We start from the raw sequence: 27,414 nt of genomic DNA, 5'->3' as shown, positions 1-27,414 counted from the left end.
AAAAAAAAAAAAAAGACATAATGTGCTTCCAATTTCAGGTTGGAATAGCAAAACTGCCCTCATCCCCCCCCCCCTGCTGTTCGGGGGACATACGTCTTCTCAGGTCTGGGTGTTCTCCTTTGCAAACGGGATCCCACTTGTGCCACGAGTAAGGCTGTGGTGGGAATGCACGTGACAATGATGAACTTGAAGCTTCCTCTTGTCCAGCTTGGTCTAGCTAAGTCCTCAAGAAACCAGAGGACTGGAGTTGTTCTTAGGGTTGGAACCGAGGGCTTCCCACATGCTGGGGATGTTAATTAGATTAGTAAATTTTTTGTTTGTTCGTTTTTGTTTTTTGAGACATGGTTTCTCTGTGTAGCTTTGGAGCCTGTTCTGGAACTCATTCTGTAGACTAGGTTGGCCCTCGAACTCAAGAGATCTGCCTGCCTCTGCCTCCCCAGTGTGGGGATTAAAGGCATGTGCCATGACCACCTGGCTATATTAGTAAAAAATTTAAAGATCTCTAAGGAGGTTGGGGGGAGGTGTCTAGTCTGGTGTTTACTCCTGGACCATTCTTCCTTTGACCGGCAACACACACTTACTAGCCGGCAGTCACCTTGACATCGGTAGCTGGCTTCGCACACTGAATTGCTAACAGGCACAGAGTCACCTCTATTTGTTGAGGAGGAAGTGCTGTGCAGAGGAGGATGGCTGTGAGCCAAGCCAAGGACGGCAGGCTCTGGCTGACTGATTCCCAAGATCAGGTGGGGGTTGGGAGCCAGCAGACTCCTCCTCTCGGTCAGCTCCCTCCCTTCCCTGGGAAAATCCAACAGGTGGTGGGGCCACTGTGCCGGGGCCATTGTGTGGCCTAGAGGGTCCTGAGTGTGTGTGTGGGAAGATGGATGCCTTCATTACCATGTGAATTCTGGGAAAGCTAGGGACTGGAGTTGGGTGGGCGTGGGGCCGGGTCGGGGACTTGGCTGGCCCTGGCCAGACCACACAGCGGCTAGGAAGGGGATCCCCACGAACCCTGAGAGAGCTTTTTAAAACTCCAGGTAATGGGATTCCTCCTCTTATTTAGCTCCTTATTTTTAGGACATTTCCAGCGGGTGAAGCTTAAATCGGACACAGACAGAAATAAGAATCTTTAAGGGGAGAAACAGCTTTCTCTGTTGCAAGTTCCCACCGCTGGCACTGGCCCACCAACTACCTATCACAGCAGGCTGTAGCCAGCAACTTGGTGGGAGATTTCTCAGCGGGGCTCTTCCTGACTGCTCCTCAAATAGTCCCAGGGAACTCGGAGCGATTAGCCACTAGTTGATGAGCGAATTGTCAGAGGCAGAGTTTGGGATCGGAAGCTAGATGTGGTCAATTTGGTCAGAGAGGAAAGGGCTGTCTGACAATGGGGTACAGGCAAGGAAGAGAGCAGGACACTAGGATAGTGTCTGGTGACCACACATCCTTGCTTTACACATGATGAGAATCTACACATCTCCTGTTTCTTTAATCCAGAGTTTCTGATATTTCTGGAGCGTTCCTGGGGGGGGGGCAGAAAAGAGGAAGGCTACTTGGGAGATGGGGTGGGTGAGGAGACACAGAAAACCAAAACTGGGAAGCTACCTAGCCAGAGAGAAATAAGGACCCCAAATCCAGAGATAGCAGGCACCCCCCCCCCACGCACGCATGCACACACCCATGCATACACCCCACATTGCTGAGAGAAGGCAGAAGGGCACAGGCTCACAATTTGATACCAACAGGCCTGAAAACCTTTATAAACCTGTTCTCAGCTGGTGTGCTCCTGCTCCCTACCAAGCAGCCCCCCACATTCTCATAAAAGCACAGAGTGTACCAGAAACACAAGGTCATAGACACACAATGTGGAGGGAAAAGTATAGGCAGCCACTGGCTTGGCCTGAGCTCTGGCACTAGACCAAAATGGGCTCTGATGGTAAAGGTCCACTTGGAAAACCCAAATGAAGATGCTTATCTGACTGTTCAAGAAAGGAGGGATGAATGCCAACCGCTCAGCATGCCAGTTCAGCCAGGTGTGCTGGGAAGTCCCTCTGTGCCTGTAACCATTATGACGGAAAGTAACAGGACAGCCAGGGCGATGTTTAGAGACTCTGCCTCAAAAAAACCCAAATTAAGTAAGTAAATAAATAAAGAAGCAATATAACTTTCAAAAAAGGTCCTTAGTGTTATTAGTCCCTGTCTGTAGTATTAACTCCTCTGCCCTGCCTTCCCTATAGAAACTACCACGGAAGCTTCCTACACACACACACACACACACACACACACACACACAGAATTACATTGGAGTTACCCTATAGTGACACAACCATGTGCCTACAGACACTACAGGCTAATAAAGTAAAAAGCCCAGTGCCAGGAATGGGTTATCTCTTTGAAGTTGTAGGCCAATGATATCTATCCCATACACTCAAACATTACTGACTATTGCCAATGCTAAGACAAGACCCCCTTGCTGAAGACACTACATATGCAAGTCACGGATCACGGAGACGTCAAGCTGGTACTGACCTGGAAGCTTCATCCCGACTGGCTAGTTTCCTAGTTTTGGAAGGTGCTCTCCATGCTAGCAGAGGAGGAGTGTCATCTTCAGTCTCATCTGCTATGACGCCTGCCCAATGCCACAACAGTGGCACAAACATCATGGGGATAACCAATCACTTTCTGGTTGGATTTAATTTCCGATCTATATAAGGTGAACTCCATACCTAACACTATAATCAGGCCAAGAACCTATGGCTAGGTAGGTCATAGACCCTAGTGAAAACCGACCAGTAGTGTGCTAAATAGACACAGTATTACATTTGACTCCTAATGACATAATTTTACACCCATAGGTCAGCGAATCTCTCAATCCTCATCTGAGAAGCTTCTATTCATGATAGACAACAAGTAACACAACTGGTCAAGATACAGAGAATAAGGGACTTCAGAATGCTCAGCCCTAAATGGGACATCTTTTTTACAATCCTCATCCCAAGGCTCAGGGATTATTGTGGAAGCGGGGGTGGGAGATTGTAAGAGCCATAGGCAATGGCTGACTACAAGGGAACTGTTTCCCAGACACTGAGGACAGCTGTATGCAGAACTTACAGTGGTTGTGACAGCATGCACAAGGTCTGTGACTCTCAGTAGAGAAGGGGGAGGTGGCATTAAGCCCCACCCCTAGCTGAGAAGGTATTGGCAACTGATACCTTCTGGGAGTGGGAGAGTCAGTTTTCTTTAATGGTGTGGACCCTGGTAGGTGGATGACATTTCAGGAGAAGGCCGTGTTGTGGGACAATGGTCTTGTACCCTGTAAAGTTTTGCCACTTGTACTGGTTTAATAAAATGCTGATTGACCAGTAGCCAGGCAAGAAGTCTAGGTGAGGCAACCAGAACAGGAGAATTCTGGAAAGAGGAAAGGCTCAGTCTGCAGTCGTCACCCAGACGCAGAGGACGAAAGATGAGAATGCCTCACTGATAAAGACACATGGCTAACGTAGACAAGAATTATGGGTTACTTTAAGATATAAGAGTTAATAAGAAGCCTGAGCTAATAGGCCAACTAGTTTATAATTAATGTAGACCTCTGTGTATTTCTTTTGGGACTGAACAGCTGCGGGACTGGGAAAGCCAGAAACCTCTGTCAACAAGGTCACATACCTAAGACTATATAAGCAACACCTATTGGACTAGATAGGCTTAAATAAAAAATAAAAAGATAAATAAATGGATTCAAAGTTGGGTGAATAGAAAGGGGGTGGGTCTAGGCATGGGGGAAGGGGTATGATAAAACATATTGTGTAACATTTTCAAAGAACTAACCCAAAAATGAGAGAGACAACAGAAACGATACCAACAGGGCCTTATGTCGAGGACTCGTGTCCACTGTGTGAAAATGTATTGCTGTGATCAGTCTAATAAAGCGCTGAATGGCTAATAGGTAGGCAGGAGGTCTAGGTGGGACTTCAGGGCAGAGAGAGAACTTTGGGAAGAGGGAAGGTGGAGTCACCAACTGGACGTGGAGGAAGCAGCATGAGCAGTATGGAGAGGTGAGGTAAATGTAGATTTAAAATTACGGGCTAAGTTATAAGAATTAGTTGGGAACAAGCCTAAGCTAAGGCCAACCACGTATAATTAATAATAAGTCTCTGTGTCATTATTTGTGAGCTGGAGGTTTCAGTGAGAAAGTTCATCTATAGTCTTGTATTTCTTTCTTTTTAAATTTATTTTTAAAAATTTATTTAACTTTATTTTATATGCATTGACATGAAGATATCAGACCCCCTGGAACTAGTTACAGACAGTTGTAAGCTGCCATATGTCCTGTGTATTTCAGGGTTCACTGCTCAGCCCCAAGTTCTCCTACACATATGGGTCCCGGGAATTGAATCCAGGTCCTCTGGAAGAGCAGCCAGTGCTTTTAACCTTTGAGCCATCTCTCCAGCCCCAGTCTTATATTTGTTAAACAAGTACTTAATCACACCCCTAACCCCAATCAAAGGCCTTACCTTTTTAAAAAATTTTATATGTATGTTCTGCTTGCAGATATTTCTGTGCCCCTCATGAGTGACTGGTGCCTGCAGAAGACGGCATCAGCTCCCCTGATGTTACTGGGGTTACAGAGTTACAGATGAGTGCTGTGAACCAAACAAAGGTCTTTTGCAAGAGCGGCAAATGCTCTTAACCACTGCTGTCTCCCTAACAAAAGTTTCCTTCCTTCCTTCCTTCCTTCCTTCCTTCCTTCCTTCCTTCCTTCCTTCCTTCCTTCCTTCCTTCCTTCCTTCCTTCCTTTCTCTCTCCCCCATCTTCCGAGACATGGTTTGTGTAGCCCTGGCTGTCCTAGAACTCAAGAGATCTGCCTGCATCTGCTTCCTGAGTGCTGGGACTGAACACATAAGCTACCACTGGCTATTTTGGTTTTTCTTCAAGACAGTATTTCTCTGTGTAGCTCTGGCTGTCCTGGAGCCTGCTCTGTAGACTAGGCTAGCTTCAAACTCAGAGATCCTCCTGCTTCTGCCTCGTGAGTCCTGGGATTAAACGCATACAGACATTTTTTTAAATTAGTGACAGATGGGAAGAGGATCCAGTTCATTGGGGGTGGGGCCACCTCTAGGCTGGTGGTCCTGGGTTCTATAAGATAGCAGGCTGAGTAAACATTGAGGAACAAGCCAGTAACTCATCCATGGCCTCTGTATCAGCTCCTGCCTCCAGGTTTCTGAGCAGTTTTCAGTTTTTGCATTGGCTTCCTTCAATGGACTGTAACTCAAGATGTGTAAGCCAAATAAACCCCTCCCCGGGTAGCTTTTGGTTGTGGTGTTTCATCGCTGCACTAGAAACCCTAAGACACATGTCCTGAGCACACCCCAAGCGCGTACCTTGCAGGAGACACTAGGTACAAGAAAAAAGTTTCCTGGCCCTTCGCTCCCAGTACACTCTGTGGGTGGTGGGTGGGTGACTGGGTAGCCCACTCTTCTCAAGGCTCTGAACCTCTGCACCATCCCCAGATTCCTTTATATCAACCCCACTGGGATATGCTTCTTTCTGGGACCCAACTTTGATAGTGGCCTTGCACGACAGGCCAGTGTTGTTCCACTGAGTGGCAGGCCCCAGCTCTGTCTTAGGGCTTTTCAAGGTGAGAGGATGAGGAGTTGCCTTGAAACTGTCCCCTGCCTGCTGTGCTCTCAAACTGGACAGCAAAGTTCACCCCTGGCTGAGGAAGGCACTGTAGTCACTTCCTAAGTTTCTGTGACCTTAAGTCTTGAGAGAGATTCAAGTCTCCTCACCCACCTTCTGCACGGTTGATTCTCTGCCCCCCTATCTTTTTTTGAAGTAAAACTTTTTAATTACATCATTTTAGTGTAAGTGTGCATGCCAAGGTGGAGACAGCCTGTAGCTCTCCTCCACCACGTGGGTTCTGAGGATAGAACTCGGGTTATTAGGTTTGACAGTCAGGGCTTTATGTTCAGGGCCACCTTGTTGGTTGGACCTGTCTCTCTTTTGAGATTGTTTTTCATAGCCAAGGCTAGTTTTTAACTCCTCCATTTTAATTCTTTATACTTTTGTGTGTAGGGATGAATGCACAGTCTAGAACATGTAAAAGTCGGAGGATAGTTATCAGGAGGTGGTTCTTTTCTTCAACCACGTGAGGCCAGAGGTCAACAGGCTTGGGTGCAGGTGCCTTTACCCACTGAACTCTGCCTGGCTGCTGGCCTTAAACTTCTGAACCTCCTATTGGGATTATAGGCATGTACCACCACACCCGTCCTTAGGCCGTCTTGGAATCAATCTGTCTCCTTCTACCAGCTTCTGGGCCTCTGGCTTCTGATTGGAGTGGTGAGCTGTAAGCGCTTCATTATTCACATGAATGAGGTCATGAGAACTGTCCGGACATGCTAAGGGCCGTCTGGATGATCCTGGGTCCGCTCTACAGCAGGCAGCGTCCTCTGCCTCTCATTTCTATCCATCCCACTGTCTCAGTCCTGGCCTCCTGGCCTTGTTTATTTTAATGTCCATGAAGGATAATGACACTTCCCAGCTCTGAGCCCTCCTCCCTTGGCTCCCCATTGCCTTTAGGATAAATTAGAAATTCCTTGATCTGGCTTTGTTGGAGGGCTGTTTACTGTCCCCCTACCCCCAACAAAAAAAAAAAAAAAAAAAAAAAAAAAGAAAAGCTTATCCCTGAAGCCTCTGGCTTCTCTCTCTGCTGGGCTCTTTTCCTCTTTTGGACCAGACCTCACTCTTGGAGGAAGATGAGAAGCCAAGGAGGGAGACGAGCTTCCTTCCCTCACTTTTCTGGGTGTTTAATTTGGAGCACAACACATTTTCATTCAGGTCTCCCCTCTCCTGTTTCCTGCTGAGGTTTTGTTACCATTTAATTTTGGTACAGGGGATTGAGCCCAGGTCTCTCTATTCTAAATCAATGCTCTATCAACTGAGCTCTGACTCTAGCCTCTGGATCAAAATATTTAACCATGAAATTTGATAAATTATTATTATTATTATTATTTTTTGGTTTTTCGAGACAGGGTTTCTCTGTGGTTTTGGAGCCTGTCCTGGAACTAGCTCTTGTAGACCAGGCTGGTCTCGAACTCACAGAGATCTGCCTGCCTCTGCCTCCTGAGTGCTGGGATTAAAGGCGTGCGCCACCACTGCCCGGCTAATAAAATATTTTCTTGAATCTAGGTACACCATAAACTTGTAGGTATCCCATGATGGATTTTTAAATTATTCTTAGACTTATTATTTTACATGTATGAGTGTATGTATGATATGTGTGTGCATGCCGTCTGTAGTAGTCAAAAGATTGTGTCATATGCCCGGGACTAGAGTTACAGACAACTCTGAGCTGCCATGTAGGTTCTGGGAATCGAACCCAGGGGCTTTGCAAGAGCAACAAGTGCTCTTGACTGATAAGTCATCTCTCTAGTCTTGGATCAAAATCTTTAAAAATACAAATAATAAATCCCAGCACTTGGGAGGCACTAACTCCACATCAGACAGAGGTCTGATCTCCAAAATATACAAAGAACTCAAGAAATTGGATTAAAATGACCACATAATCCAATAATAAAAATGGAGTACAGACCTAAACAGAGAACTCTCAACAGAGGAATCTAAAATGGCTGAAAGACATTTAAGGAAATGTTCAACATCTTTAGTCATCAGAGAAATGCAAATCAAAAGAACTCTGAGATTCCATCTTACACCTGAAAGAATGGCAAAGACCATAAACACTGATGACAAGACAATTTATGCTGAAGAGGTTGTGGGGAAAAGGGAACACTTCTGCATTGCTGGTGGGAAGGCAAGCTGGATGTCAGTGTGGTGATTTCTCAGAAAATTAGGAAACAACCTTCCTCAAGACCCAGTAATACCACTTTTGGGTAGATATCCAAACGATGCTCAATCGTGCCACAAGGACATGTGCTTATCTATGTTCATAGCAGCTTTGTTTGTCATAGCCAGAACCTAAATGCCCCTGGACCAAAGAATGGATAAGGAAAATGTGGTACATTTACACAATGGAGTATTACACAGCAGAAAAAAATAATGACATCTTGAATTTTGCAGGAAAATAGATGGAGCTAGAAAACATTATTTTGAGCGAGGTAACCCAGACACAGAAAGACAATTATCACATGTACTCTCTCATAGGTGGTTTTTAAACATAAAGCAAAGAAAACCAGCCTACAAATCACAATCCCAGAGAATTTAGACAACAATGTGGATACTAAGAGAAACTACATAGATCTACTCTACATGGGAAGTAGAAAATAGAAAAAGACAAGATCTTCTGAGTAACTTGGGAGCATGAGGACCTTGAGGGAGGATTGAAGGGGGCAGGGGAGAAGGGAGGGGAGTAGAGAAAAATGTAGAGCTCAATAAATATCAATTAAAAAATATATTTAAAAAAAGAGCTAGTTCCAGGACTGGCTCCAAAGAAACACAGAGAAACCCTGTCTTGAAAAACAACAACAACAAAAAACAAAACAAAACAAAAGAAAAAAGTGGCAATTTTTTATTTGCCGGGTGGCGATGGCACACGGCTTTAATCCCAGCACTGCTGAGGCAGAGGCAGGCAGATCTCTGTGAGTTTAAGGTCAGCCTGGTCTACATAGAGCTAGCTCCAGAACAGGCTCCAAAGCTACAGAGAAACCCTTTCTCTAAAAACCAAATACAAATAAAAAATTGAATATGTATATTGAGCCTGATACGCACGTGCGCGCCCGCGCGCGCGCGCGCGCGCGCGCACACACACACACACACAGCGCTAGCCTGGGTTATATAGCAAGACCCTAACTCTAAACTCAACAATCCACTCACTTTAAAGACCACTAGCCTCCAAAAAGTAAAAGGAAATCTTCCAAGTGGAATTTTATGTATTTTTCATCTCACCTCCTAATTTATCTAGGATTTGTTTTTAGACAACAGGGCCTTATGTAGCCCAAACCCACCTCACACTCTCTCAGCAGCAAGGCTGCTCCAACCCCTCCCCCTCCTTCCATCGGTGTCCGCTCCCCAGCCCCTAGCATTACCGGGGTGTGTCACCACACTTAGTTTCCACTTACTATTGTTTTTTCACCTCTTAAGTATCTTTTATTGAGGACATACTAGGTGGCTAGGCTTCCAAGGACTGTTTAATCCTCAGCCACTCTTGAAGTAGAGGAAAATGCAGCTCAGAGATTAAGCAAAAGGATGCTTCATCTAAGGGAAGTACTGCCCAAGTCTGTTCTAGACCTTTGCATTCATCCACTTAACAGTGACTGCAGGAGTCCGCACTAGATCAGGTGTTGGGTGTACAATTGTTCCCTCATTTTCTGGTTAAGAACACCAAAGTACAGGGTTGGAGATACAGCCTAATGATAAAGCCCTAGCCTAGCGCGTGCAAGGTTACAGACTCAGTCCCCTGGGACTGGGATGAAAGAAAACGAAAGTAGAGACAGCAAAACCAGGCGAAATTCCAAGGCTTGTCCTTGGCTCAGTGACCCCGCCCTCCTGGGTGGGACCAACCCCAACCACGCCCCCAAGGCGAATGGCTTCCGGCCGCAAGGCTGTGCCAGCCCAGCTGGCGGCAGCCGCAGTGCGTAGGGAGGCGGCCCAGACTCGCTGGAGCCAGGCGCTGGCCCGGCCCTACCGCCTGTGGAGCCCAGGTGTGGCCTTGGCGGGGGCGGAGAGGTGGCGCTTTCCTTCCCGCTTGCACGGCCCTTCCTGGTGCAGCCTGCAGGATGCTGTTCCTCCCGTGGCCGGCAGTCACGCGGGGAGTCCAAAGTGGGAGAGCAGGAAGGAGGCGCGTGATGTCACTGAGAACCCAGCCAACCTGCCCCCCCCCCCCCCCCCCCCCCCCCCCCCCCGGCGTGGTGGCAGTGGCTCTTAGTTTTGCAAGGACAGCTGGATAGCACAGGCTGTTGCTTTGCCCACCAGGCCCCTCTCCTGTGGCGTCATCTTGACATATCCACTCAGTCATCTGTTTAAGGCAGTCTCCCCAGAGGAATGCCATCTTGCAGGATGTCAGCTCTTGAGAGCCACATTTGTGATCCTTGCTAAATCCTCAGTGCCTTGGCCAGTGTCTGACACACTGCATGGAAACAGCAGGGCTCCGGGCTTCCCATAAGTGGGACTGGCCCTGGGAGGAAGCTCTCACCCTTTAGCTGAGGATAGGGGCCAGATATCAGGACACTGCCAGCCCATCTTGGAAACCAGATTTGGGAAGCCTGTGACGTCGTCCTCTCCCTGTCCCCATGGAAAAGGATCAGGAATCTAAGGCTGTGGTTGAACACGAGCTTAGAAGCCAGACACCAAGGTTCAGATGTCCCCCAGGCACCTACTCATGGCCTCACTGCCTCTGTAAAGATGATGGTAGGTGCCAAATAGGATTGCTAGTAATCGTCCCCTCAGCTCCATGAGACAGGGTCTCACGCAGAGGCCTTGAACTCTCTGTAGCCATGGGGACTTTGAACTGACCACCCTGCCTTAGTCTCCAGGTGCTGGGATCAGCATGATCGCATGCTTTTCTCGTTTTTTGCATCATGTAGACCAGGCTGATCTCAGCTTGCTGCCTCTACAAGTCATCTACTGGGCTGACAGGCATACCCTACATAGGGATATAAGCAAGTATTTCTCCAACACTGGCACCATGCTGGCCACATGCTTCCCTCTTAAGTATGGGGTACTGGGGTCTCTTGCAGGGATGGTCTTAAGAAGCCCTTACAGACTCCTCCTGCTGCAACCAGGAGAAGCCAAGGCACAGAGAGGACGCCACAAGTCAGGGGAGATCTGTTTAAAAGCAGCCTCCCAAGAATCCACCCCCACCCCAGGGTGAGCCTGGCACCAGGCCCACTGGAGGCCCTGCCCAGCCACCCACCCCGCCTCCTAGTGTGCAGGACCAATGCGTGCCCGGCCTGGTGCCATTTTTTCCATGGGGCTCAGGCGGTGGCGGTTCACATCTGGAGTCTAGACTCAGAGGCTCTGCCGGCCGGGCCTACCGCCCAGGCTGGGCCCCGCTGCCCGCTGTTTGCTCAGCTGAAGCTGGTTAATTGGAACTGGAGTGGCCTCTGTGGCTGGCTGGCCAGGCAGGCCCTGGTCAGTGCTACAAGGTCTGTGGAACATCTGGCTGGGCCAGGATGGTCATTAGGTGGCAGGCGCCCGGCGCCACTGCCACCTCAGCCTCTGCTGGGGGTCGGCAGTGACTCAATGAGGCCTTTGTGGGTTGTGGGCTGTAGAAGCCAACCACGCTGTGTGCCTGGGCTGCCTGCCCCATCTGCCACCCTCAGAGGGGCTTTGTTCCAGGACCACACGGCCTCCCCCTGAATGGCAATACGAGCCTGCAGAGATCCGAGAAGCCCCTAAAGAGACCCCCTGGCTGGAGGAGCCTTTTGAGGTTTTTCTCTCCATAGAATTTTAGACCCAGAGAAGTTGGGTGGCTGACTCAGAAGGGCCCAGCATACCAGCCATAGTGGCTGGGTCCTAGAAGGTCTGCAGAACAGCATAGTGCTTTTAGTATGCAGAGCTGCAATCAGCTGCTTGAGGTCACATCCATGTCTGAGGGCGAGCTGCCCCGTTTCCTCATCTGTACAGTGACACTGGCAATAACACACATATCTTAGGACCATAAGTGCAAGGTAGAATCTTGTACCAACACATACTGGTCCACATCTGAACCCATGGAAGACAACCCCCGTATTCTCAATCCCAGGCTCTGTTAATGGTAGCCACTAAACCCGAACCCTGGTCAGAGCAGGTCATGGCCATTCTCGGGTCTCAGTTTCCCTACCTGGGAAGGTGGTTAGGGCTGAGCTGCCCTCCCCTTGTCCTCTGGACTCTCCTGAAGGCCAGAGGTAAAGGAAAGCTCTGACTTTGGGATCCCTAGCTCCTGACCCTGGATGGTTTCCTCTGGTCACTTGGGCTATTCCCTTCCCAACCCATGCTCTCTGAAGATCTGGGCCTTATGTTGGGAAGCCCAGGAGTGGGCAGAACGGGAACATCTGGACAGCAAGCCCAGGGAGAGCCGTCTGAGTCAGGCTGCCCTCTGCGACTCTCTTCATCTTCTCATTCCAGGGCCAGGGACACAGAGAGCACCTGCCTACCACCTTCACCCTCCCCAAGTCTGGAAGAGCGTGGTAAGGAACACCCTCTTCTGGCGTGACAACAGGGTGGGCACCCAAGAGGGGCTTGCAGAGACCTAGTGAGCTAGCATAAGCCACTAGGTGAAGTTGCCGACAACCCTCCAGGAGCATAGTATCCCGACAGCCATGGGATGAGTTTTTAATGTGAGGCAAAGTCAGTCCACAATACAAAAATCTAAAAACCACACGGGGTTCCCACCTGGCTCCTGGGGAAAGAAGCAGCAGAGGGTTTCCTTTGCCTGCAGGGGATGAGGAGCAGCAGAGGAAGCCAGAGAAAGGGGAGAAGGAAACAGGCAGCAGAGGCCCGCTCCCCCACCTGGAGCCACCTTCGCCTCCTGCACGTGTCCTCTGTCTGTGCCGCCTACAGGTCGTCCCCCGCCTGTCTGATCTGGCCCTCAAGGGTCAGGCAGAGCGGCCTCATTTCTCCTTCTTCTCTAGCTTCTTGGATGCTGATGCCTCTGTTGTCTCCTCTTTGGATTCAGTTCCAGTTGCTGCATCTTTAGGGTTTGACTCCTCATAACTGACCAGAAAACAAAGGAACACATTTAGAGGATGCTGAGGGCAGAGTCTTCATTGCCCCCTCTCTTTGCAATCTCACATCGCCTCTGCCAGTACCTGGCCCCGTCCCTGTGTGTCCTCATGGGCACCCTGCTTGGCTTTCTCTGTGCCCTGTGCTGCCAAAGAGTAGCAAATGGGAAAGGCTGGGCCTGGACTTGTGTGGATCAACATTAAACTTCTTGAACCTTCTGCTGGAGAGCAGCAGAGAGTAGTGGGGATGAGACTCTGGGAGACCAGCTGCCTCCTGGGGCACATGGTGGAGTTAAGAGCTCAGCCCTGTTCTGCAAATAGCACAGCACTACTCATCAGGATGGACATACTAACTCTTGTGGGGGCTCTGCTTACCGAGCAACTGTGCCCGTTCAAGCACAATGCACATTTCCTGGCTGGTTTAGGTGGGCAGCAGGTGCTTAATTGATAAAGAGCATAGAGGAGAAAGTGGTGTGTTCAGGGTCAAACACACAAGCAAGCAGTCACAGTGTCTACTTCAGTCTCACAGGGCCGCTCATGCCCATTTCATGGGACTTCGCACTGTGGGTGAGCACCCCAAGGCTCTGGGCTACCTGCCTGCCTTGGGGCTGGGCAGCAAATGCTGGTGGCTATAAGGGCTGCCTCCTGCCATCAGCCCCAGTGACACTCTGACTTCACACCAGGGCCGGAACATCTGCCCTACCTTAGGCCCAGGACAGTGGGGGGAGCGGGCAGGTGGGCACCCGCTGGACATTACATGGCGCTGGGATTCTGCGGGCGCCGGCGACGAGGGCCAGCTAGCTTCTGCTGCATGGAGTCGGCCAGGCTGGCAGGGGAGCCCGAGACAGTGGGGAAGTGAGTGAGCCTCGGCGTATGAGGCAGGATTACGGCCGAGGACTCGTAGCTGTGTAAGAGACAGACAGAGAAGACAGAACAAGTAGATGGAGAGGGGAAGAAGTGGGAAGGACAGAGACATCCTTCCCAAGGAGCACAGAGCACTGCTGTCTCGGTTACCTGGCTTGCACTTCTTTTTTGCTGTGTGTAGAACACCTGTACTGTTTTGGGGGAAGATGCACCTCTGCAAAGTGCACTATGCGGACAAGAGTGAAGGAGGGCTTGGTGTTGTGTTGGTTGTGAGCCGCCATGTGGGTGTTGGGAACCAAAACCACGTTCTTTCTAAGCGCAAGAAGTGCTCTTAAAACTTCTAAGTGATCTCCCCAGCTCCCTTGTATAAATTTTTATAACTTTTATTAAATTTTTATTTGTTAATTTAGAGATAGGATCTAACTATGTAGCCCTGGCTGGGCTAGAACTCACAGAGATGTGCCTGCCTGTATTCCAAATTCTAGGATCAAGGGTGTGCACCACCATGCCAGGCTTTTGTTTTGTTTTGTTTTTCGAGACCAGGTTTCTCTGTGTAACAGCTCTGGCTGTCTTGGAATTCTCTTTGTAGACCAGGCTGGCCTTGAACTTACAGAGATCCACCTGCCTCTGCCTCCCAAGTGCTGGGATTAGAAGTGTGTGCCACCACCACCTGGCTTTGTTTTGAAACAAGATTTTGACTTGCTTCATTTCCAATCTTGGCTGGTTCACCCATCCTTAGGCAGCCTGGTGGTCCCTGCTCCAAGGAGGACACAATATTGATGCTGCACTCAGCGCGGACACTAGACTGGCACAGTGCACCACAGCCCAGAACTCCTGGACTCAGGTGATCCTCCTGTCTCAGCCTCCCCAATGGCTGGGACCACAGGCATATGTGCTCGACTGAAACAAGGTTTCACTCTGCCACCTGGGTGGCTGACCTGGAGCTTGAAATCACAGGGATTAAGCCATGCAGCACCATAAGGCACAGGCTCAGTTGTGACTACGTAAAAAAAAGAAAACAACAACCCATCATTTTTACACCCAGCTGGGCACTGAGTATCCAAACCTAGTCTTAATTCATACACAGCAGGCACTTCTGACTGAGCTCTCCCTAGTCTATTTTAAAAAAGACTGTGGTGGTTTGAATAAGAATGGTCCCCACAGGCTCATATATTTGAATGTGTAGTCATCAGGGAGTGGAGCTATTTGAGAAGAATTGGGAGGTGTGTCACTGAGGGTGGGCTTTGAGGTTTCCAAAGTCTATGCTAGCCCAGTGTCACTCTCTCAGCCTACAGACCAGGATGTAGGTAGTTCTCATTTCCGGCTCTAGCATCATACATGCCATTGTGCTCCCTGCCATGATGACAGTCTCTGGAACTGTAGGCAAGCCCCAGCTAAATGCTTTCTTCTCTAAGAGGTGTCTCTTCACAGCAACAGAACAGTGATTGAGACAAATACATTAACTGTGTGTGTGTCATGGTACTTGTGAAGTCAGAGAACAACTTATGGGAACTGACATATGCGTGTGTGTGTGTGTGAACACTTGTGCACGAGTATAAAGCACTGAGCACAGGTTCTCACGGAGGCTTCAAGTCCCCCTGGAGGGATGGTTGTCCGCTGCCCAATGTGGGTGCTGGGTCCTCTGGGAGAACCGCAGGTCCTCCCAACTGCTGAGTCATCTCTCTAGCACCAGCAAGGGAACTCAGAACCAGGTAAAGGCGCAGTCATTCGAGAATGAATCAATGAATCAGTGAGCGAGTCTTTCAACAGGGGAGTGGCAGTGAAAGACAAAAAGGCAAAGAACAGGTTGAGACTGGGGTAGAGGACAGGTGAGAGAAAGACCACCTGCTGCCTTGCTTTCCCTAAGGGGCCTTCGGGTAGGGTGGGGCTCACACAGAAGTGTACTTAGGTAAACTGGGCCTCAGTGTGAGGAAGGAGATACCTTCTGCCCTGGCTGGGTGCTGAGAGTTCAGGCTGCCGAGGACACGGGACTGGTTCAGAAGTCTCTCCAAGCACAGATGCGCAGGGGGGAGGGATGCTAAGTGCTGACCTCAAGGATCAGCTGCCACGCCAGGAGATGGGGGTGGGCCGGCTTCCAGCGGGCTGGGGATTCCTGGCAGGGCAGGCATGGGGCAGGGGTGAGTCATCTGCTGCCCCAAGGCATCCAGGTGCACAGGAGGCCCTGGTAGGCACTTGGAGGACAACTTAAGGCCAAGCAGGTGGAGCTGGGTGAAGGCCCCCGAGTGGGCAGTTTTTATAGTAGCTGGCAGCTATTTCTAGGTCTTTGGCAGGCAGGGTTGGTGGTGCCTGGGAGCAGACACCTGCTGGGAGTCATGCGGGCCTTGGGATAGGGGCAGGGCAGTGCACAAGGTGTGGCAGATATGGCAGCGGTCACAAGGAAAGGGGACTGTATATCAGAAAACAAGCTGTGGGTTATGGCTCCAGAGGCACCTGGGCAGGGACAGACACATGGCTTCTTGGAGATGGTACAACCTTGTCCTATTACATGCAAACCGACGCTGGGGCAAAGACATGCCTCAAGTCACCTTGGCAGAGCTAGCTTGTGATCCAAGGCCCCCAGACAGTAGGCAGCCATTCCTCTAAGACACTGTAGGTGTGTGGTATGGCTTGCCCTAGACTACACCTCCCCTGGCTCCTAGGCAAGGTCCCACTGGTGACCACAGGCCAGGCAGGTAGTCACTGCAGAAAGGAACCGGTGGTAGGAACACTCCCTTGGAGACGATGCTCATGTGATCCGGCAGGTGCACTAGGGCTTGTCTGCATGTCTGCTCCATCCCGCCTTACCTGAACATCTCTGCCACTTCTCCCTTGACCAGTGCCACCAGGACAGGAAAGCCGATGCAGGCAGGGACCAGGTACAGGAGAGCCGGCTAGGAGAAGACAAGAGACTTAGGCAAGGCACCCAACCCTCTTCGGGACTTGACTGAGGGATAGCTCAGATCCAGGTTTGTGGGGTGAGTCAATGGCTAAGCCCAGACACAGGGCTGGAGGTCCAGACAGGGGTGCTCCTCCCTGGGAGGGAAAGCATGCACTGTAGGAAATCGGGTGCAGGGCTGGAAGGCCCCTCAGGAACCTGCCTGGTAGTGTCTGAATCACAAACGCAGCTCAATGCTACCTCTCAGGCTGCTTTTCTCCCTAGAAGGCTGCAGTCTCGGCTCAGACCTTGCATTTCGGTAACGCAGGAGACATTATAATTGGCTCTCACTTTCAGGTTCTGTCCTTCACTTCCGCCACTCCCAAGTCTGTGCTAACACTCCTCTGCAGGCCGGCTGGGAGGAAAGGAAGACTGTCCCCAGTGTTTGAGGCTTTTCCTGGAGGTTCCAGGTCACCTCCATGGCTGTGTCTACCCTCTTTGGGCAGAGAAGGGCGAATGTTCTAGAGGGAGAAGGCAGTCTAGGTCTCCGTTTTAAGGATAAAGCTGAGAATGGAAGCCGCACATATTTGGCCTGGTCATTCCTTGCTTATTCCTCTGAAAGGTGAACGCCAAACACCTCTGTTGGACACTTTAAAGCCATCAATGCTGCCAGTGGCCTAAAGTGACCCTTGTCATCATCTCCTCCAACCTCCCATCTGACCTATACCTGACTTTGGTCACAGCCCCAGTACCTTGGCATGTGCAGTTTCAGCTGCCTAGGCTGTCTTTCCTCCTTCTGCCCAGTTCCTCCTCCCCAGCCCTTGGCTCTGTGGAGAAGCCCTACTTGCGTGCATCAGGTCCCTGGCAGTGTGGAAGTGAGCATCCTAGGCAGAATGGAGTCCCTATCCCCTGCGGGGCTGTGGAACCGGAGAGAGCAAGCGTCCCTGGTCCTATTCACTCTGTTCGCCTGGTATCCCAGAGGGCCCGGGAGTGTGGGGGTTGGGGGATACTGGTGACTATTTGCCATGCTCACGAACTTGAGAGAGGTCTTGGAGACAGTGGGATAGAATATAGAGACACCATTCTCAGTACAAAGCACAAAACCAGCCTGGGGCCCAAGAACAACACGGTCTTTCACCTGCATCTGAGGATGTTTCAGGAGACCATCTCTTGGCACTGGTCTGGGTGGGCGGTCAGTCACATTACTTTATAGAGATTACCCTAGAATCTAGTCATAGTACCCAGACCCATGTTCTAAAGATGATGTTCTAAGACTCAGAAGGGGACTGACTTGCCCAAGGTCACAGGTGTGTGAGGCCAAGCTGAGAAGGGAAGTGAGAGGCCGGGCATTCATCCTTTCACTGGTACTGGGTCCTTGCTGTGGCTCAAGCCCCAAGCTGTTGAGAAGCAGCCAGAGGGCACTCTGACCCCTAAGCTAACTCAAGGGAAACAAGACCCGTGAAATGGTTTAAAAGCTTTCGGGTCTCCAGGTGGTGCTGGCACATGCCTTTAATTCCAGCATTGGGGGCAGAGGCAGGCAGACTCTGTGAGTTCAAGGCGGGCCTGGTCTACAAAGTGAATTCCAGGACAGCCAGGGCTGTTACACAGAACAACCCTGTCTTAAAATAGAACCAAAAACAAAAGTTTTCAGGTCACAAAATGGGCAGGGGACTAGCTCAGCGGGAGAGTGCTCACAGAACACTTGGGTTCGATTCCTAGCACTGCCACAGGTGTGAATGGGGCAGCTAGAGAAAGAATAAAATATCCTGAAAGTAGAAAGAAAACATTGGGCATTGTGTTGCACCCTTGTAATTCTAGTACTATGAAGACAGAGGCCAGAAAAATTACTGGGAGTTTGAGGCTAGCCCAGCTACACAGGGAAAACTCACCTCAAAACTAAACAAACAAAAAACCACCACCAACTAACCAACCAAACAAACACACACCGAAAACCAGGCTGGGTGTGGTGGTACACACCTTTAATCCTAGCCTTTGGGAGACAGAGGCAGTGACCTCTATGAATGACAAGTTTACCCTACAGTGAGTTCTGGGCCAACCAGGATACTCAATGAGACCCTGCCTCAAACAACAACTAACCAAACTCGACCAACCAACACAGGCCCCTAAAAACAGGAAGAAAACCACGTGAGGAGAAACAGGAATGGAAGGTCAAACTTAATATTAAAATTTAATTTGTGGGGCAAGGAGGGATGGTTCAGTGGCAAAGAATGCATACTGCTCTTGAAGAAGGCCCAAGTTTGGTTCTGTTGGCTCCCAACTGTCTATAGCTCCAGCTCCAGGGAATCTGACACTCTTTGCTGGCTTCTGCAGGCACCCACTCCCACATATACAAACCCAACACTCTTCTACATAATGGTAAGTTAACAGACAGATGAGCAAACCGGGAATCTGAGGATGGAGAAGAGCGGGTCAGGATTTGGAGCTAGGGTCCTCCTGTGTAGCCCTGTGCATTCTCTTGCCCAAGACAGTCTTAGCAGAATATAGGATTTCCAGGGGAACTGGTGGCCTCAGGCTCATAGGAAGGGCTCCTTTAAGAGCCAGCAAGTTTGCTATTATCAGAGGGACACAGCCTGCCTTCTTTCCTCTCACTGCACCTGGGAAGATCTTCAATGAGAGGGTGATGGAGAAAGAGCCCTACAGCTCAGGGCAGTGAGTTTTCTGAGACAGCTTCTCACATATATCTGGGTTATATTCAGATAACCCAGGCTCATCTGAATTATCTGTGTAGCCGAGGATGACGCTGACCTTCTGTTCCACCTCCTCGGGGCTGCGATCACCGGCATGTGCCACTATGTCTGGCTAGGAAGGTTTTTTTTTAAAGGCTAAGCGAGTTAAAGGCCACATAGCATGGGGACTGCCTTTGTCTTCTCGGAGACGTCAACCTCCCTTAACAGACTCTTCCTATGTCCTGGATCCCCTCTTCGAGGACCTTCAGGGAGATGGCCATCTGCATGAATCAGGGCCAGGAGTAGGAGAGGCCCAGATACAGCTTGGGTAGGTGGATTACCTGGGAAATCTGTCCTTCTAGGCCCGCAGTCTCTCCACAATGGGGAGGGACAGCACCTTGCAGGAGACTCTATTCTGCCTCCAGCTGGGGAGGCAAGCCTGCCACCTGGTGGCTGCCCAGGAAATGGCTCCAGCCTACTCTAACACAGGGCTGGAGCTGTAATACAGGCCCTGAAAAGGCCTCTAAGCCTGTTTGCGATCTGGCACTCTGAAATCCGCTCACCGAGCACACATCATGCTCCATAGGCACATCAGAAGCTCTGCCAAACATGACCCAACAAACGAGAAGGCTCCGTGGACACTCTGGGTGTCTCTGCTTATGAGCCACGCCCTCGGATCTTTGTGGAAGGTTAGCACAGGCCCAGTGATAACAATCTGATCTTGTTTGGAATTCAAAGGCAGCTCCCACGTGACAGGGCTTTGGGGGAGGGGAGGAGCAAAGAACAACAATACAGTATCCTCCCCCCCCATCCTTGGAGCCCCTCACAACCGAACACTGTGGCACGCTTGCACGAACGCTTCTCTAATGGTAAGAAGGGTGATATGCTGGATCAAGGAACGGCTTACGTGGGCAGTAAGAATTAAATCTTGGTATGCAGAATGCACGGCATTTAAAACTGCAGCTTCTGATTCAATTTTTGAGCTGTGGGTAATCGAACTCACAGAAAGCAAAGCTGTCCGGTAGTGGGGGCGGGGTCTTATCTAGGTGTAGCTCTGAGTACTTACACTGACCTGCCCCATCCCTAGGCCATTCCTTTTTGCTTTTATTAATGAATGAGTGGAGTGTGTGCGTACCTCCTGGGGCCTGGCCTGGGTCCCAGGGAGGAATCTACTGGATTCCCACAGGGGCTTCCTTGGCTTCTGCACCACACAGTTCCTGCAGCCTGGGCTGGGCTTTCACACTGTCCCAGGCCAAGTCCTGGCTCTGCTACCCACTCACTGGGTGGTGCCTCAGCTCCTGCTTTCTCATGTGCGCTCTAAGAGCTCAGGAGCACAGGGCCTGCCAGGTGCCTTATGTCCTTAGACAAGAGGAGACAGTCCTGACTGCCCAGTCCCTGCCGGCCTCCCCTCTCCAGGCCACTGGGACCCCGGCCTTCACACACGTGCGCTGCTCACTGTGGCAGACCATTACTTTAACTGTGCAAAGGTGTGCTGCATTTGTTTATGCCGCGCTCACGAGGTAAGGATGTGCTCGCTGCATTTGTTTCACCTTGCTTGCCTGGGGCACCTGATCGGAGTAGTAAAGAGCTGAATGGCCTATAGCTAGGCAGGAGAAGAATAGGTGGGGCTGGCAGGCAAGAGAGAATAAATGGGAGAAATAGAGGCTCAAGAGGAGAGAAGGAAAGAACGAGAGACACACCGAGGGGCAAGAAGCCAGTCAATACAGACAGAGAAGCAGTGAAAATAAGGTATACAGAAGGAAGAAGGTAATAAACCTTGGGGCAAAAGGTAAATAAAGAGAAACAGGATAATTTAAGTTAAAAGAGCGTAAGCTAAGCTGAGCATTCAAAAGTAGTAAGTCTCTGTCCATGATTTGGGACCTGGTTGGTGGCCCAAAAGAACACTGTACAGTCACTGGAGTAACTGGAGCCCGCCTCGGTGGGAAGCGGCGGCAGAACCTTGGCTTTCCTGGGGTGGGTGTAGCTAGCTTTCACTTGGCTGAAGCACTTAAGTCTCACCCAATCCATGCTAGCTTGGCCTGGGAAGTCATTTTCTCCTCCCCAGCCTCCTCTTCTGTAGCTGGAATGACATTATTTGGCTTATGGGACATAGGCAGAAATCAGGTAGAGAGTGCTGGGAAAATGTCTGCTTTTCTAATGAAGACAGTGGTGTGCTGAAAAACCTTTTACCTAGAGGAGCAGCTGCCACGTCCCTACATGTCAAAAACAACCACCAACATGACTGTTTTCCTACCACTTCAGATGCCCAGGTCTGAGCTGCCTGTGCAGGTGACAGAGCAGCTTTCTGTGAGTTGTTACTGTCAGGGACGCATTGTGGCCACGCCAAGGGCTGTTCTGCTCACCTGCGCATGCTTGAAGATGTGCATGATGAAGATGGTGAGGCCCAGGCCGAAGATGTAGGCGGCGAAGCTGGTGTAGAAGTAGGTATGGGTGTTCTTCTTCAAGCTTCAAGGAAGGCAGAAGGAAGAGGTTAGAGCAGTAGCATCTTTTCTGGGGAACCCTGTAGTTGCATGCGTGTGTGGGAGAGCTCTGGGCTGGGAGTCTGGAGGGCCATGTACCCCGAGTTAAGTCTCTTTAGACAAGTTACCTTTCTTTGTTCATGCTCAGTTTAAATCTTTGCAAAATGAGAAAACCATAAGCCCATTTGTAAACAACAAATATTATCTAAAACCACCTGTAAGATTTTTAGCTAGCATAAAATCTCTTGGGGGGAAAAATCTGGGTTCTAGGTTACCCCCACAGAATGTAAATTTGGGGTGAAGGCCTGCTGGGGACTGAGTCTGGCAGTGCATGGCCGGCAAGTGCTCCTCTGAGCCCCAGTTCAGCCTTAGGTTCAGTTTCTACAACAGCCTGAGGAAAGGCTGGAGAGAGCGCACGGGGCCCACTAGACTGGATAGTGACTTGAGTGTAGTCTGGCAAACGCCAGCTGCAGCTCGCTGTCCCCAAAGCCACCGAGGTCAGGCTGTGCTCAGTGCTCTCCTGACTCTGGTTTACCACCATGGATGTGAGGTTGAGGCTCCCGAGGTCAGACTGGCCACCAAGGGCACAGAGCTACAAGCACCAATCTCAACTAAAAGGACTTAGAACAAAAACAAACCAAAAAACACTTAACACTTCAGAATGCAGGTGAAATGAGAATTTCTCTGGATGTGTGGGTGGAGGTACCTTCTCTGGATGTGTGGGTGGAGGTACCTTCTCTGGGCTCCTGAAAACTGGACAATGCTGGGAGAACCCCAGGCCAGGACGCGCCCTCCCTTGCTTACCTGATGTCAAAACGAAGCAGCAAAGCAATGAAGATCCCTGAGGGGAAAAGGAGGGTTAGAAGGTCAGGGATGGGGAGAGGGAGCAGGACAGCTACCTGACAGAAGACTGGTTCCCCTATCGCTAGAACCATATTGTGTCACAACGGGCCATCTCTGTTACCCACTGACCAGGCACAGTGTAGGATCAAGGGAAGCACAGTTCTCAGAGCTCAGCCAAGGGGCAAGGCAGCTGGGAGGATGACAGCAGTTGTGACAGATGACTCCAACAGGAAACCTAGGCCTCCTCTAACTGAAGAATGGACTTCTTATGTCCTCAAAGGTAGACTGGGGTGGGATCTGGTCTGAAGAGGGTTTCTTCAAAGTGACACTGGCCAGGGAGAGTGAAAAGCGTGTTCTGTGGAGCTGCAGGAGGGAGACACATGGCATAGACTGCCATGCAGCAGGCTCGGGGTTCTGGGCAGGAGGACAGCTTAAACAGGTCCAGAGAGACCCCTGTGGCCGCTGCCTGGTGAGAGAAGCCGCAGACCATTGGGAGGTACCCCAGGAGCTTAGGAATGCTAGCTGTCCCTTAACACCTGGCTCGCACTTCAAATCCAAGTCCAGATGCCCCAAAATTCTGAGTCTCTGAGATAGGGCCAGCCAGTCCAACCTCTGCATGCTGCGCATACCCCACATCTTTACAGAGCTTCCCCATTCACTGGCCTTTGGACTCACACAGGACAGAGACTAATTCTCATTTAGCTGAGGACAGCCGCTCAAGAGCGGAAGCACATGTCCATCAGAAGCGTCAGCTAGCAAGCATGATGAACAGGTATTTTTGCAGTGCTGTGTTTGCAGCCCAGGCCCACAACTGTGCACGCTAGGAAAGGATTCTACCACCGAGCACACTCCCCACCCTATGAAGCTAAGCTTGATGAGGGAAATGAGTCATTCTTAGTGAGGGCTGTGAGAGGAGAGTTGGATGGAAAAAACCGGCCAGAGCTGCCTTTTCTACAGTGTTTGGAGCTCAGCGCCCCCTGGTGTCTGACACTCGTAACAGCTCTAAGCTAAACCATGGGCGGGGGCTCGGCTACTGTACTAACTCCTGGCAGCTGAGGCATTTCAACATGCTGCTTTCTGGGCTGGACATGTGACTGCTGGACGATTTGGACCCACATACGGGTCCTGCAGAGACTAATAGGGAGAGAATAAGTGTGCTCCTAAAGCCCAGAACCATGCTCTAAGGAGACTGGCAAAGCTAGACATTGGGTCTTTGCAAGGCAGCAAGTCTTTTCACAGGGGTTGCCCGAGACTACTGGAAAACACAGATATTCACATTATGATCCACAGCAGTAGCAAGATTAGTTATGAAGTAGCAGTGACAAAAGTGTAATGGTTGGGGGTCCCCATAACGTGAGGAACTCTAGTAAAGGGTCACAGCATTAGGAAGGCTGAGAGCCACTGCTGTAAGGCAAAATTTTGTGGAATTCCATTATTTTCTTTAAAAACAGCGCTGGCCACCAAGCCAGGCATCAAGCTAGGATGAACACAGGACCACAATCTAGTGTCCCTGATTACCACCAATGAGGTGTCTGTCCATTGCCAGAGGGATGGAATTATTATTTTTTTTCCCCTTTAAGACATGTTGACCAACTAAGCAGACTATTCTTGAACTCAGGACCCCCTGTCTGTGTCTGGGGTCAGAGGCGCCTGCTAGCACCTCTACCACAGGACTTGGCTCTCTCCTGTGTTGTTATCTGGGAAGTAAGCCTGCTGATGGTAGTGCTGCGTGCCATGGGGATACTCGGGGGTGGGTAGGGGTGGGGTATGCTAAGCCCAATCTCTCAGACAAGTTGGCCTGTTCCTTTAACCTGAATACAGAAATTCCCCCTATTCCCCGGAGCTGCTGGGAGTAGCAGAATGATCCAAGGAAGCTCCCACCACAGTGCCAGGTGAGTAGTAGGAGCTGTCGCCATCATTTCCCTGTCATTACTGTCCTTGACCAGTTCTGACAGGGTGAGCTTTTAAGCTAAGCTTTATCCTGCTACTGAGCCACATTCCCTTCCTCTCTGCAGGACACCCTTTCCACAGTCAGGGAGCCCACTGCTAAGGATGATGTGGGTCTCTATCAGTCCTTAAAAAAACTGGGAGCTAGACAGATCCCTGATAGGCAGACAGACAGAAAAAGATACAAACTTGCAGCTTCTTTACCCTCAGGAACTGAGAGAAAGGCCAGGCAGGCTTTTTCTCCCACCAGCAGGGCACCCCCTTAGGCCAAGCAGTCCAGAATGGCGAGAAGACATGTTCAGGTCATTCTGAACACGTTTACCTGAAGCTCAGGGCTTTTGGGCTCCTCTTTTCTTTGTTTAAGTCCAAAATGGAGGGGAAAAGAGCTGCCCTATGCCCATCAAAACCACATGTGCCAAGCGCTCACCCGATCGCCCCCCACTCCCAATAGTAAGGCTACCTACCCACCCACCTCATGGTAAAATCCATGGCACTCCTCCCCACAGTCCTCTCCCCAGCAATCACCTGGAATGACGATATCTCCAAGTCCCAGCATGGCAAAGTTGTCCGCTTCAAGGCCCTTCTCCAGCAGATCCTGGGGGAACACCACTGCGGGGAGAGACAGGGATGAGATGAAGGTCAGGGAGCCGTTTACTCAGGCTGCCGACCTCCAGTGTTCTAAGTAGGACTCACACAGGAGATGGCAGCTCTTACAGTGAGGAAAACCAAAGGTTTCGTTCATCTTCATTTCTCCTTCTATGCTGCTAAGGGACCCATGAGGAAGAAGCCCTAAGCTGACTTCACCCCAACTGCTTGCTGCCACAATCCTACAGAGGCCTGTGCATCCTCTCAAGGTCATTTCTCCCTCTTCCCAGTTACCATCTCTGGTTCAATCCTGGAGCCTTAGCCTTGTGGTCCTAGGTGATTTGGAACTCAGCCAGGGCTGAGAGTCTAAGTTAATCTGCTTTCTCATCTGACTTGCTGAGGCAGGGAAGTTGTTTGCTTGGACTGTTTCTGAGATGGTCTAGCTGTGTAGCCTTGGCGGGTCTTGAATTTTCACTCAAGTACCAGGATTAACACTGAGTGGTACCAAGCTCAGCTAAAGAACCCAAGCCCTCATGCACCGTAGGAAAACACAGTACAGTACTGGCTATGCCTGTAGCTCTGTAATATGACTTGGGCAATGAAACACGAAAGGAGCTTCCCCAGGTTTTTGCTGTTGTTTTTTTTCTTGGGGTGGGGGACACACCAAAAACACTCTTCCCAAGGGAAGACAAAAAGTGGTTCCCTCTGTGCCGCATCTGGGTGAGGAGTTAATGCTAGAAGCGTGGTTCCCTCCACAGACCATGGAAAGGTGAGCTAAGGGATCAGTAACATGCATGTTGAGAATGGGGGTGGGGTGGGAGGATGGAAATAACCTTGGTGCTGGTGATTCCACTTAAGGGCATTAACCCATTGATGAGCTGCTCTACCCAGGCTTACAGAAGTCTGATAAAATTTCCCCTTGCTTAGTCAGACCCAGTGATCCCTGCACTTTGGTGATGGAAGCAGAAGGTGCACAGGTTCAAAGCCACCGTTAGCCACACAGTGAGTTCCAGGATGGTTTCAGCTACCTGACATTTATTTCCATAAACATCCAGAAACTCTCCTTGTTTAAAGACATTGGTACCCAAGGTTTGTTTTTGTTTTTTGAGACAGGGTTTTCTCTGTGCAGCTCTGGCTGTCTTGGAACTCACTCTGTAGACCAGGATGGCTTCAAACTCAAGAGATCTGTCTGCCTCTGCCTGCTGAGAGTTAGGATTAAAGGTGCGCACTACCGATTAGCTTGCCCCCCCCCAAAAAAAACCTTTCCATTTCTTTACTTTTGTATGTGTGTGAGTACATGTACAACCGTGTCCACGTAGAGGGCAGAGGACAACTGTGGGAACTGGTTCTCGCCTTCCAGCATGTGGTCCTATGGATCGAACTCGGGTTGTCAGGTCAGGCAGCAAGAACTGTGGAACTGTGGCAGCTGAGCCATCATGCTGGTTCTTTTTTTTTTTTTTCCGACAGTTGTTATGTAGACTAGGATAGTCTTAAGTTTGCAATCCTCCTGCCTCAGCTTCTGGAGTACTGAGATAACAGGAATGTGCCCAATGCCTGTGTTATGGATCTTATTTTTCCTTCTTTCTTTCAGAGGTGCAAGGGATGGAACCCCAGGGCTCACACATGCTAGACTGAGCTATTACACCCTTAGCCCCTACAGGTGGGTTTTCTAATACTTGTGTATACAATGGTTATTCTAAAAATACAAAACCAAGGTATGGTCAGAGTTGGTAGACCAGAGAGCACCAGGTACTCAGGTAACAAGGGGGACCCAGTGAGTGTGATAGTGTGAAGGTCTCGACTTCTGGAAAACCACAGCAAGCCTTGATGGTTGCCAAGCACCTTTCCTCTACGCTTATTCCCATTCCTAGATATTTCATGCCACATGGTATCATGACCAAGTGACCCAAGGCAGGGTGGGGATGGAGAGACAGATCAAGAACACAGTGAGATGAATCAATGGCGAGGAAATAAAGAGTGGTTCTGACATTAACGGGGATGATGAGCCAACGGGGGTAGAGAGGACGACGCCTGGTGGTGGCAGGCGGTCACTTACATTTGATTGGTGCCTCAAAGGACTTGGCCACAGTCACCATCACGTTGGTGCCAAATACCTAGAAGGAAAAGACAGGAGTCTAAAGGGAGGTGGGTGGGCAAGAAAGGCTATCCTTAGGCTTCTAGATGTGGTGTTGAGGTGTATGAGAGTCGAGTAGGGAACTGGGAGAGCTCAGAGCAGACTGACACCAAGTTGAGGTAGCCATTCATGTAGTTCTGGGCAAGAGAAAATCTGAAGGAGTCAGAGAAAGGCCCTAACTGGCTGGCCCAAGCCAGGCAGCCTGCTTGTTCAGGCTCTTCTCCCTCTTAAGAGACAAAGACCCTAGGCAGCATTCAAAGCAAAAGGTCTTCCAGGGAAAGGATGCTACGGTCAGGTAGATCCCAGACCCCTCAGCAGTGCCTCGGAAAGTGAACAGACATCCTGAGCACAG

General features: G+C 50.2%; 1 protein-coding gene across 2 annotated transcripts in view; it reads right to left on the bottom strand.

Annotated features, from left to right (window-relative positions):
• Positions 1-12,242: 12,242 nt before the first annotated feature.
• Hm13 (histocompatibility minor 13) overlaps positions 12,243-27,414 on the bottom strand; it is a 35,522-nt gene continuing 20,350 nt past the window's right edge. Inside the window, exons 7-13 of one of the 2 annotated variants that reach the window (XM_075962519.1) lie at positions 26,985-27,042; positions 24,869-24,952; positions 22,358-22,394; positions 21,437-21,539; positions 16,317-16,402; positions 13,351-13,551; positions 12,243-12,639 (exon numbers count right to left, since the gene is read on the bottom strand). In XM_075962519.1, the coding sequence (XP_075818634.1) occupies positions 13,401-13,551; positions 16,317-16,402; positions 21,437-21,539; positions 22,358-22,394; positions 24,869-24,952; positions 26,985-27,042 (519 nt within the window). In that variant the 3' untranslated portion in view covers positions 12,243-12,639; positions 13,351-13,400. The remainder of the gene's footprint in view (positions 12,640-13,350; positions 13,552-16,316; positions 16,403-21,436; positions 21,540-22,357; positions 22,395-24,868; positions 24,953-26,984; positions 27,043-27,414) is intronic. The other variant, XM_075962520.1, reaches the window with a different exon arrangement.

This window comes from Microtus pennsylvanicus, chromosome 2, assembly GCF_037038515.1.
Source record: "Microtus pennsylvanicus isolate mMicPen1 chromosome 2, mMicPen1.hap1, whole genome shotgun sequence".
Classification (NCBI taxonomy): Eukaryota; Metazoa; Chordata; class Mammalia; order Rodentia; family Cricetidae; genus Microtus; species Microtus pennsylvanicus.
This window is presented reverse-complemented; position numbering and strand designations above follow the sequence as displayed.